This window comes from Buceros rhinoceros, unplaced genomic scaffold (assembly GCF_000710305.1).
Source record: "Buceros rhinoceros silvestris isolate BGI_N320 unplaced genomic scaffold, ASM71030v1 scaffold6132, whole genome shotgun sequence".
NCBI classification, from domain to species: domain Eukaryota; kingdom Metazoa; phylum Chordata; class Aves; order Bucerotiformes; family Bucerotidae; genus Buceros; species Buceros rhinoceros.
Genome location: NW_010397043.1, coordinates 8,725 through 21,076, shown reverse-complemented (window position 1 = coordinate 21,076; position 12,352 = coordinate 8,725). Strand labels below are relative to the sequence as shown.

Genomic DNA, 12,352 nt, shown 5'->3' with positions numbered 1-12,352 from the left:
GAAATTTTGACAGAAAAAGTGAAAAGTTCAGCAGTCTTCCCAGAATATGAACAAAGAACTGTGTTGTCTTTTTAAACATAGTCCCTTTAAAATAATTGAAGATTTTTCACAAAACCCTTATTTTTAACTTTTGATAGGCACATGTGGCACAAGCCATTGTTATTATCTTCTTACATAATGGTTTTACTATCTATAGTCTATCCTGTAACTTCTGAAAAAAGTTTTTTCAGAAGTCTTAACAAACACTTCGATAGTTACTTACCTGTAATGATATTAGCAGCTTTGCCTTCATCATAAGGTAACAAATACCATTATTCTGGCCTGATACTTTAAAAGAGCTAAAATTCACTTTCGGCTTCCTTATACGAGAGAAAACCAAGCGTGGCATTGCAGTTTCCAGTGCTTAATATTGCTTGGGTTTAGTTTCATGTTGAACATTGTCAGATCTGACACTGAAGGAACCATTAGAAATGTCCTTTCTTCTTGTTTCTTTTTATTAAGTACTAATTCTTCTCGAAGTGGAGAAGTTTTCTTGTTTAACCAGAGTTGCTACCTTTCTTCCCCTTTTTCACAAAACTCTCATTCTCTCAGAGTAAATGAACAGTCATAAACAGTATACCCCAGAGTGTATGCAATAAAACCCTTTGGGAAAGGAAGTCTGGTGACAGAAGGAGAAGAAAATAACAGATTCAGAGAGAATATCACTTCAGTCAAAGCACTTCAAAATAAAAACATCTGTTCAATATCGCTGGGTAGGATTAGTGAGCCCAGAGAAGCAGTTTGGGTGACAAAGTTTAAAGCTGTTAGGACACTGTGACTAGACAGTAAGTTTGAAAAATAAAGTCAAGTGGAAAAGTAGATTTTATATTCTTCTAAACAGCAATGAGGAATATACAAAGACATGTCTGACAGTATTATAAGGTTCAAAAAAAAAAAAAGGAAATAATCACCTAAAAGTGAAAAAATAAGAGAAAATAGAACAACATATCGGTGGATGAAGAGCTAGCCAAAAGACGCTGAAAGAAAAAAGTAGGACAGGAAGCCCTTTTTTTGCCACCATTTTTCCATTGGTAGCATTCTGGGGCTGGATCCCAAAGATCCAGGCTTCCCCCCACCCAGAATCTTTGGGATCAAACACAGTCCATAACAATTCAAGCCTCGCTGATTTAAAAAATAAATGTCACCAGCATTTTTCACTAATGCTGCTTCCTGAGTCCCTCCTACTAATCAATGGTTCACGTTCCTTTACCAGAAGGTACTGACAGGATTTAAAATAACCTGAATTATCTCTCAACGGCACATTTTTGTTTTAAAGGCGGCCTTGGCCCAGTTTCTAATGTGCCCATAAAATGGCCAAGGAACATATTTCCAGAGTCAAGTGTCCTTTCTGCACTTTAAGTCCAGTATTCAGTAAAATAAAGAGGTAGAAAGCCAAAAGTGCATTCAAAAGGCAGGTACATAAATCAATTTAGAAATAAAAAACTGCAAAAAAAAGTGTGTGCATTTCCATTAAATTATTCCCAAGCATTTTGCTCCAACTTAGAGATCTGTGCGTAGATTTAGTCAGACATTTTTGAAACTGTCAAGATACTTAACTATGAAAAAATTAAGGGCTTGAGCTCATCTTTAATTCTATCTATAATTTTACATTATTTTTTTCTTTCCTTTCTTTCTAACTTCTGGCTTAAAACTGGGGCACCATTTTAGAATTCAATCACACCACGGAAGTGTCATTTTAATGGAGATGAAAGAGCAGTATTAACTGACATCCGAAGCTTCTGACAAACAGAACTGCATGTGAGTGAGCGATGATTGAGATCTTAATCACTTGTCGGCTGTCGCGTTGTGATGACTTGCATTTTCAACTAATCTGGCTTGAGTAATGAGTGAAATTTCTAGCTGAGTGGTGATTGGCATTCTCTGAATGAATCCTTTCCTCATATTTCATTTTCATGGGTGACTGATCATATCCAGCATATGAAAAACTGACACGTGTTAATTGAAGAGATTTGTGACAGGTGATTAGCTCTCCTTTCCTAAAGAGTCCTAGAGCTGTTTAATTGTTTAAAAATGATAAAACAAATTTTTGTCATTACCACTGGCCCTCGACTCTAAGATTCAAACTTTAGGAAATGGCTTCAAAGCTGCAAACTAAAGCTACATAAACCCTGAAGTCTTTGATTCCTGACAGCTTCTCTTTGTTTCACTGCCTTCTTGGAAAAGAAGGAAGTGGCGAAGGGCAAAATAACCACCTAGTTGGTTAAGAGAGTACCACTGAGGTCAAAGACATCTTCCTTCTTTGAGTGTTCTTTTAAGCCATTCTTTGAAACTTTCCAAACTACATATTGGAAGATGAAGGACATTAGACCTTCTGGAAAAAAAGAAAAAAAAAATCAAGAAATTCATGGGAAAACTCTACCAGGTGCCTGGCAATCAGCTCAGCCGTATGTGCTGAAAGCTCAACTCCTCAGTCTGCTGTACAAGACGTCCCATTACGGTACTGAGAGCCAAAACCAATGGGAACACCAGTTCCCACAGGAACTTGCTTCCCTGTCTCAGAGCAAAGCACAGTATAACTCAGTATCTCAAGAAATCGTGCTGTAGTCTAGAATTTCAGGGTTCTGGGCCACAGATACCAAAACCAGAACACCTATAGCCACTTATTCCTGTAGGACCTGGAGCCTGGGGACCTTGGAGGTAACCTGCGAGGACAGGAGCCTCTAGAAGGCCAGCTTGAGCCAGGACTGCAACAGCTGCAGGACAAAAACAGCTCCCAGAGGCACAGCTGTCATGATACTCAGAGCTTTGGAGCCTGAGTCAGAGACAGACTGAGCAGCAGAGGCTGCAGAAGAGAGACAGGAATGGATCCTCCCTAACCTAAACAGGGGGTCAGCTCCACACAGGGTTCCCGGAAGCGTATTACTTGGCAGGGGCATCACGTATCCAAATTGCTAGAATTTTCCGTTTTCTGGGAACCAAAAAGTTTAGCTATTACCTACAAAACAGAATTCACAAGTTTCAGGCAGCTCCACTCTCTCCTCTGCTAGAAAGCCCAGCTCTACCTCTTTGTCTCAGTATTAGCAGTTCTTCAAGATCAATTGAGGACTACACCAGCCTCAGCTGGCTACAGCATCACTTCTTACTCAGCTGGGCTGCAGCTTCTCCCCATACAAACAGAAGTTCCTGTTTAACTGTCAGATTAACAGAGAGAAGCAACAGCTGCAAAGACAAGTTTGGTGCAGTTTTAAGAACCAGTGACAGTGAGGTTGAATAGTGTTTCTTTCATTATAAAATTTATGATTGTGATAGCTAGTAAATATCCTGGAAAATTTCCCATGTTCTTCAGAACACAGACTCTAGAGAATTGGATAAATTTGTGCAATTACTCTGTCAGTTCCCTTGCTAAATAATTGCCCTTTCACTGATGAAAATCTCTGATTCAAGCTTTAGTGATGAACTTCGATGTGTCTAAGCCAAGGGGCAAAAGAGCAAAAAAGCAAATAGATACACTTATCCTTAACAATCCTTAAATGTGGTACACATTTGCGGGACACAAGCTCCACTAGAAAATATATGCCAGAAAGAATACAGTGATGACAGTTAACAGCAAACAACTAAATAATTCATGCAATAGTGTATACATAATGTGCAGGAAAAAAAGAAGATTAATTAATTACATCATAAGGCTTCTAGGGAGAGACTCTTTTATCACAGACACACATTTGCAGAAATATTTTTGCTTCGCTTATATACAGAGACTAAAGTACTCAATAAATTGTAGACCACAGAAAATAAATTATTTAATCTTGTAGTAATGTAACTATTAAAAACTCACCTAATTCAATATCTCTTATCCCCATGTATGTTTCAAGAAGCTCATCCACTTTTTTAATTGCTTTTTCTTCAACTTCAGTTGGCTTCGTTGAATTAGAGAAAAAGAGCAAAAGTATGATTGTATCCACACAGATTTCAAAATAACCAGCAATTCGCCACTGATTATCCTTACTCCCATCCTAGCCATCTAGTCTCAAAAAACCTGCAAGTTAAACACATTATTCCATTCTCTTTCCTTCTTCTCACAGATCTGAGCCTTCCTCCTAATGTCAAGCCACACAACACTCACACTCAGACTAAACGGGGCCCTTACATATCCTAAGAACAGATCTTAATCAAATCCTCATGACCTTTAGAGGAACCCAGAATATGTAACATTTTTTCTTTGAAGCCCTAATCCTGGTTTTACATCTATTTGTGTCAACATAAGTTCTTAGCCTCTCCTAACAGCAACCCTTACACCAGCCCAGTACATTTTGTAGTGTCAGAAACCGAAGCAACTCTTCAACCGTACCCCTCCTTTTTTTATCCCCCTCCTTCCCTCCTTTCAACACTCCTTGGTCTAATCTACCTTAAACTCATCCATGTAATCCATGACATTTAAATATAGGCTCTCTGTTTCCAGATTCCTCAGCCCCATCCCATCCTCACTAGACTTCAACTTTATATAAGCATTTCTCCCTGCAGAAGGCAGTCATCTTCTTAAGTCCCACAAGCTTTGTAACATCCAGATTTTTCCTTCCCACTCTACCTCATCTGCCTTGAGGAAGAATACATCGGATGCTAGATGATTAAACTATTGAAAGGCTCCAAGATACTGTACCATCTCCTCCACGGTAGCAGGGCCTTTGGTTCTCAGGCGAAGTGTTTCTCTCCCTCTGGAAATTTTAGCCTCTGGCAAAGTTCCAGCTTTGGACCTTGGTTCCAGCATTTCTAAAAACAAAACAACAACAAAAAGAAAATAATACCAAACAAAACTAAGTATACGTCAGAATACGATGTATCTGCTTTGGCTATTACATTGACTTCACTTTTTATTCTAATCAAGATCTAGACATACGTAAAAAATTAATTATAAATTACCTGTATTTTAAGTATAGCTTTGCTGACAATTTCTTGTCTTCAAACTTTGATGTCCACTTGACTGACTGAAGCTAGGAATTCCGTTGACCAATATATCTATGCAGGCCTATTGCACTCTGCTTAGTATATGTGCTTTGCCTAATTTTATTTCCCTATTCTACAGAAAAGTAAAGGTCTTTATTACTTAATATAATGGCTGAAGTCATCAGCCAAATGCTGATCTATCGTGGTCTTCACAGGCAGACTATGTAGCGGGTTTACCATTGCAACATTTCCACTTTTGCAATGGTGCAAACACCACTGCTGAACAGGTCACAATGAGACACACTGAGCTGAGCTAACAACTGGATTACTAGCAGCCACATAGGTGAAATGTCCATAAGCAGATCTACAGAAGTTTTTCCACTATTTTCACCAAGGTCATGATTTCACACCTGATAAATCCCTACCAAGAATATCTGGGTTTACCCAAAGTTTTCTTTACCTAAATTCAGCTTGCTTTGTTTAATCTTGGATCAGGCACCTCAGTTAGTAAATGGAGTATGGTATCCAAATTAAGATTTGGCTTTCTTGTTCTAGGACGTAATTTTACATTCAAGCATGGTACAGCTTTAATGTGCTTACTGATATGGGAGTTACATAGTTAATCTGGAAAGGGCTAGAAGAGATAACTTTGCAGAACTGTCTAACTTCTAGTTTTCTCTACTAGATTTTTCTTCTCTTAACACCAGGCCTTTCTAATAAGCTTTCCTTAAAGGCAAGACTTTAACATGCTGTATTAATTTTGCCCAGACAGATTCCAACTCATCATTCTTGCACAATTCTCTTAATTTCATACCCTCACAAAATTGTGTTGAAACTAATAGGAATTCAGCTCCTACATGTCCAGCAGGATCTGGATCTTGTCTGTCATCTCCTCTGGGGCTATTCTCATCATACTACAGCTTAAGAACTATTTTTAATAAATCTGTGTCTAAAGCCTAAGTGCACCTAAGGCTGGAGGCAGGATATCCTAACCCACTGGGCACTGTAGCTCGTAGATTATTTTCATTGTGCATCTTCTAAAAAATCTGTCCAAAAAGCTCTGATGGACGTTTCATTCACTGTCAGATAACAGGCATTGCCATGGAATTAGCAGGTTTCCTCTCTAGATCACAGGCAAACTAAAAGGTATCACAATCACCTGACTAAAGTAATTACTGTTAAATAATGGCTGAAGTCATCGATCAAATGCTGATTTGCCATGGTCTTTACAAACAGACTATGTAACACATTTACCACTGAATACAAATCACAGATCCATATTAACTAATTGAAATACTATACCTATGTAATAACATAATGCATAACATACACATTTACTTAAGAGGAGTATCAACTTACACCTCAACACATTAGAGATTAACTCATAACCCCTATTCTTTACAGAAGCACTAAAAGCAACAAGAAAGCTTCACATTTCTCTCCTTTTCAATTTCTGCTGCTATCCTGACACCAAGTGTTAAGACTGGTGTATGACAGCAGTTGTACACTACTAACAGGTAAAACAGATCTGAAAAACAAACATTTCAAACTTTTGCTGCTATGGTAAAGGGGATGGTTTTGAACTCGTTGTTAGTGTAGGTGTTCACAAGGACTCATGCACACTTACAATTTAGCAGCATTTTGAAGTCTTTTGAAAAAAATACAATAGTACTTTCTTGTGGCAGTTATGTTACCTTGGGTGGACACCTGGCTGCAACGTGAAAACAGAGAATGCAACGCAATGTTGCAATTTCGATATCCAGTGAAGAAGTCAAGTCACTCACCAAATGCTTTCCTAGGCTCTATCAACTCCAGCTTAAACACCTGACCTTTCTCCAGATCTTTTAGCATTTTGGCAACTTCATAATGCCGGCGATGTGATACATTTTTTCCATTTATAGTCTCAATGTGATCACCCACGCAGACCGTTCTGGTTTGATCCATAAGGCTACCTTCTTTGATTCGCTATTGTTAAAAAAAAAAAAGTAACATATTTTTAAAAGGTAAAGAGGTGACGCCACAGTTACAGGAATGTCAGTTAACAACATCAACACCGCCGAGTTTATTACACCAGCAGCACATTTTGTCTATAAAATTTTCATAGAACATATTTTGGAAGCATTATTTTTACAAACAAAGTATTTTAATAAGCATTGAATATAACATCATCAGGAAAGAATAAAAGGATGCAATCATACTTTAGGAATGAAAGCTTCTGAATAAGTTAATATTTTTGTGCTTTAAAACTGAACCCAAATATATCAGTAATGTGACTGTTTAATTGAGTTTCGGGGTTTTGTTTTGATTCAGTATCTTGTCAAGCATAGGAACAAAACTTTTCTCAAGTATGGTCTAGGCACGTAAAAAAATGTGTGATGTACTAAAAAACGACATGCTATAAAGGGCTACTCTTAATAAAACCCATCTATAGTGATAAAATTTCTACCATTTTCCTCAACAAGCTATACAGCTGCATAAAGTATTACCTCTGAAATAACAATAAGGAATAAGAAATTCTTCTCCTGGAATACAGATGGTCTAAAAATCATAAAATATAACAAAAGTTAATATTTATATTTGAGTGAACTGAAATTCAAAAAGCGAGGGGGAAAAAGATCTTTAAAAGATCTCTGTTATTGATCAAGTCAATTAAAGGACACTTAAAATTTCAGTGATTTTCTGTTTGCTGTTGTTATATGCTGGTCATATTTGTTTATCATGTGCCTAAGCCATGTAAATAGCATGAGGATGATGGCTTAATAGGAAAGCTATGATGGTAGAGCATCTTATATTTTGTAGCGATCCTAACTTCATTCTAACATCACCCTGAATAACATACTTTTCAATAAAGAGTGATGTTGTTCAGGCTAACTTTGAGTGAGATAATGGTGAGACAAGGGAGATAAACACATTACCACCCACTACTGTCACACCTAGCCTAGCTGCATAACTATCTCAGGAACCTGCTTCTAGTTTATGCGCGCATGTCTGAGCCCACATATATGCCTCCGTTCGGGAGAGTCAGTGGGAAGTGTGATAGTGCTCAGTGTCCTATAATACACTGCAATCGTTTTTAGCTTCAGGCTTGAATTTAACTCTTTCTAGCACTTTTTTCTTCAGCTAGATTAAAACAAAAAAAAGAAGCCTCATGGTGAACGAAGAGGGGGCAGGTATCGTACAGACACCAGAAACTGGGTCCCAAATGCATTTCTGTTGCCAGGTGCCAGGATTCAAAAGCATGTCCATCTGTCCTGGAGTTGGCTAGGAGAGAGTTAATTTTATTCCTAGTAGCTGTGAGTGAGCACACCTGCGTGGTGCTTAGTTGTTAGCTGAGGTTAAACCACAACACCACCACCACCAGACTTCAATTAATATTTAATCTATGTGTTGAATTAATTTAGCTTTTACTTCTTTACTTGGATCCTAACACTAAAATTGTTTAAGTAATATTCACTGGCTACGTTATTTGTGTCATATCAAACATTTTTTATGACTTGTTTTTTATCATCACTCCAAGTAATGACCAGAGACAGTCAAGCTACATTGTCACAGTTATTAAGATGCAATTGATATACGAGTCTTTCAAGTGCCCTACAGTCCTTTTAGAAGCTAGGATCTATATTTCCTATGCAATGCCTAAAATTAATTGCACCACCCCATTTTATAATGTCTCCTTATACACCAGTCTGTCATGCTTCAAGTTCTACTGTTATTCTTTGAATGACTAATTTGATTCCATAATGCATCTTCCCATCTGGCCACACACCCAGAAAAAAAAAAACCCCTATGAAAGTAGAATGACCACAAGTTTTGTTCTTAGTAAGGCAAAACAACGTAAGATTTCATACAAAAAGAACCTGCCATTCAGAGAACCAGGCTTAAAAGCTGGCCAGGTATATATCAAAACTAGAAATTTCCCCATTATTCAAAATGCATTAAAATTTCTGCAGCCCATAACAGCTTTAACAACTTACAGATAGGTGTATTTTACACTAATTGTTATATTAATTTTATATTAATTGACAATATTAATTTTTATATTAAAATGACAGTTAAATACTAAATTGACAATTTATATCAATATGACATATTGATAATCATAGAATCATAGAACGGTTTGGTTTGGAAGGGACCTTCAAAGGTCATCTAGTCCAATGCCCCTGTAGTGAGCAGGGACATCTTCAACTAGATCAGGTTGCTCAGAGCCCTGTCCAACCCAACCTGGAGTATTTTCAGGGGTGGGACTTCTACCACCTCTCTGGGCAACCTGTGCCAGTGTTTCACCACACTCATTGTAAAAAATTTCTTCCCTTATCTAGTCTAAATCTCCTCTCTTTTAGTTTAAACCCATTACCCCCTGTCCTGTCACAACATGGCTTGCTAAAAAGACTGTTCCCATCCTTCTTATAAGCTCCTTTTAAGTACTGGAAGGCTGCAATAATGTCTCCCTGGAGCCTCCTCTTCTTCGTGTTGAACAACCCCAACTCTCTCACAGCCTGCCCTCACAGCAGAGGTGCTCCATTCCTCATTGTTGTGGCCCTCCTCTGGACTCACTCCAACAGGTTCATGTCCTCCTTGTGCTGAGGACTCCAGAGCTGGATGCAGTATCCAGGTGTGGTCTCACCAGAGTGGAGCAGAGCAGAGCAACAGGATCACCTCACTCAAGGTGCTGGCCACACTTCTTTTGATGCAGCCAGGACACAGTTGGCTTTCTGGGCTGTGAGCACACATTGTCTAGCCTTTCATCCACCAGTCCCCCCAAGTCCTCCTCTGCGGGGCTGCTCTCAACCACATCATCCCCCAGCCTGTATTGACACCAAGGAGTGACTCAATCCAGGTGCAGGACCTTGCACTTGGCCTTGTAGATCCTCATAAGATTCACATGGACCCAGTCCTCTAGCTTGTCCATGTCCCTCTGGATGGCAACCCATCCCTCAGGTGTGTCATCTGCACCACTCAGCTTGGCATCATCTGCAAGCTGGCACTCGATCCAGCTATGCCATTGCTGAAGATACTAAACAGCATTAGTTCCTGAACAGACCCCTGAGGGACACCACTTGTCACAATCCCCATCTGGACATCAAATCATTGACCATTACCCTCTGGATGAGACCATCCAACCAATTTGTTTTCCACTGAAGGGTTCACCCATCAAATCCATATATCTCCAGTTTGGAGAGAAGGATGTTTTGGGGGACCATGTCAAAGACTTTACAGAAGTCCAGATAGATGAATGGAACATAGGATCAGTTTTTTAAGGGAAGTAAATATATAAACAAAAATAATTCTATCAAACTTTCAAGTAGAGACAGTATCTGCTTAGTCATTTACCTACAGTCAAATATAAAAAAAAAGTGGCTTTTACTTTTGTATGTGTATTTTCTATGCTGTTTTTCTTAGCTAAATATGCAACAGTAACAAAGTAACTAGAAACTCCTTTAAACTGATGCATTCTCATGAAGACTGCACCATTTTCAGTACACTGTTTATTATTAGACTAGTACAAGGACAATGATATATTTGTTCAGACAAGTTTTATACAATTTACTAGAAATTACAGCTTGTCTTGCTAATGTATTGAGGGGTTTCCAGTCTGCTCCAATTATGCAGCAGTCTATGTGATGGCTCTTCTCTCTCCATATTAACAACCAAGCACAGAGAGAGTAACACTATTCAGTGCTGCACACGTGAACTTTAATCAGTGAAGCACTGCTTTCAATGCCTTCTTTTAAAACGCCACATAAGCAGCAGCGTGACTGAATGTTATGGGCTGCATGGATGCTGCCACTAGAAATTCAGAGTTCTGTATCTATAAACATAAAAATGAGACTGTGATTTTGCCAAAATGCTTACTGAAACCTCCATAGCATCTCAATTTTTTTTCAAGCGTGATCTCAATCATATTTTTCCAACAAAGACAAGCAAACCTATTTCTAAACCATGTCTTGTTTCATATCCATGGTAGCTAAGGAATGAATAGAGCATACAATCTCTCCATACAAGAACCTCTGTTTACAATAGCAGTGAGAACAACGACTGGGACAGCAGTAATCACAGATAATTGCCAATGCCTCACTAATAATGGATAATTGGAGTAGATTAGAGCAAAGCATCTAAAAAGACAGAAAATATGATTAAGGTTCTTAATACCTAGTCTAGCAAGAAAGGCAGTGTAATTTCCTCAGCATCTACTTGTTTCAAAATATACTATCTGGAGGTCATACAGAAAACGAGGAAGAAAGCAATTATGATTAATATGTTGTACATGTCACTGCCCACAGCTGCTACTCAAGTTAATTGTGGTAAATTGTGTTAATCCATATCCTTAACGCCTTTTAATTCGCCCTACCAATCTAAGGCAACAATATTGGAAGCTGAAAAAGCACTATACTTGCACCTATTCTTCCAGAGCACAAAGGCTTCTGCTCTGTGAACAGTCATAAAGACTGGAAGAACATGATCTCATTATCACGAGTGACAGAAGTTCTGTAAGTACCTAATCAATGACATCAGAAAATCACTTAAAAAAGGGAAAGGAGCAGATGCAAGCAGTATCTAACTCCTACTACCTCAGAGTAGGTCGGAAGATACAATAGTCACATTATAAAGCTGATACACATTACAGAAGCAATGAAAAAATTAACTTATTTTGAACGACATGCAGCACAGAAATAGCCGAACTAAATGTTAATTATATACGTAAAGAAAGGCAACTTTATTTTTACTTACCATATGCATGATTACAAAAGATTTTACAGTTCTAAGGGATTGTTAAACCAAGCCTAAATAACAAGCCTGTTATAGTAACAGAAGTTTCTAATGAAGAAAGAATTTCACTGGTAATTAAATATACCTTTATAAACGCACAGCCAGTTCCATTATCTGTAATGGTAAGCCCAAGCACATCATCAGTTTTAAGTATTTCCACTTTTTTTCGTTGTCCTTTTACGTGGGCAAATATGAAATCTTCAAGGCCAATTTGTGCACCTAAGAGCTTGTCCATATCAGCTTTGTGAGTGTTCAAAGTACAAAACATGATCTGTGCAGGAGGAAAGTAAACACATTAAGTTTAACAGTATACTAGTTTTGGTAAGCTTGATAAGAAGATAAAAGGAGAGCATAATTCTGGCCTCTCCAACAGATCCACAACAGAAATTATGACAACTCTCCTTCTCCAGCTGCCCCAGGAGAGGTGAGTCTCCATCACTAACATCAATAGCTCAAACTCTACAGATAAGAGCTGGTAGGGAGAAAAGGAGACCTATCTGTGTGAGCAGCCTCACACAGCCTGTCTGAGCTGACCAACTCTGACACAGATACCTTGAGCTAGGGCAGAACAGCTTGTTCCAGAGCTTAGAGCGAGCAAACTGAAGAGCCACCACCATCTTTTGCTTCGTTGTTCACCCACCTC

The 12,352-nt window shown here is 38.4% G+C and overlaps 1 protein-coding gene across 1 annotated transcript in view; it reads right to left on the bottom strand.

Annotated features, from left to right (window-relative positions):
* The window catches only part of LOC104502152 (PDZ domain-containing protein GIPC2-like), a 16,264-nt gene extending 4,279 nt beyond the window's left edge, over positions 1–11,985 (bottom strand). The window contains exons 1-4 of the mRNA XM_010146083.1: positions 11,795–11,985; positions 6,726–6,906; positions 4,658–4,767; positions 3,836–3,917 (exon numbers count right to left, since the gene is read on the bottom strand). Coding sequence (XP_010144385.1) covers positions 3,836–3,917; positions 4,658–4,767; positions 6,726–6,906; positions 11,795–11,977 — 556 coding nt within the window. The 5' untranslated portion in view covers positions 11,978–11,985. The remainder of the gene's footprint in view (positions 1–3,835; positions 3,918–4,657; positions 4,768–6,725; positions 6,907–11,794) is intronic.
* Positions 11,986–12,352: the final 367 nt, after the last annotated feature.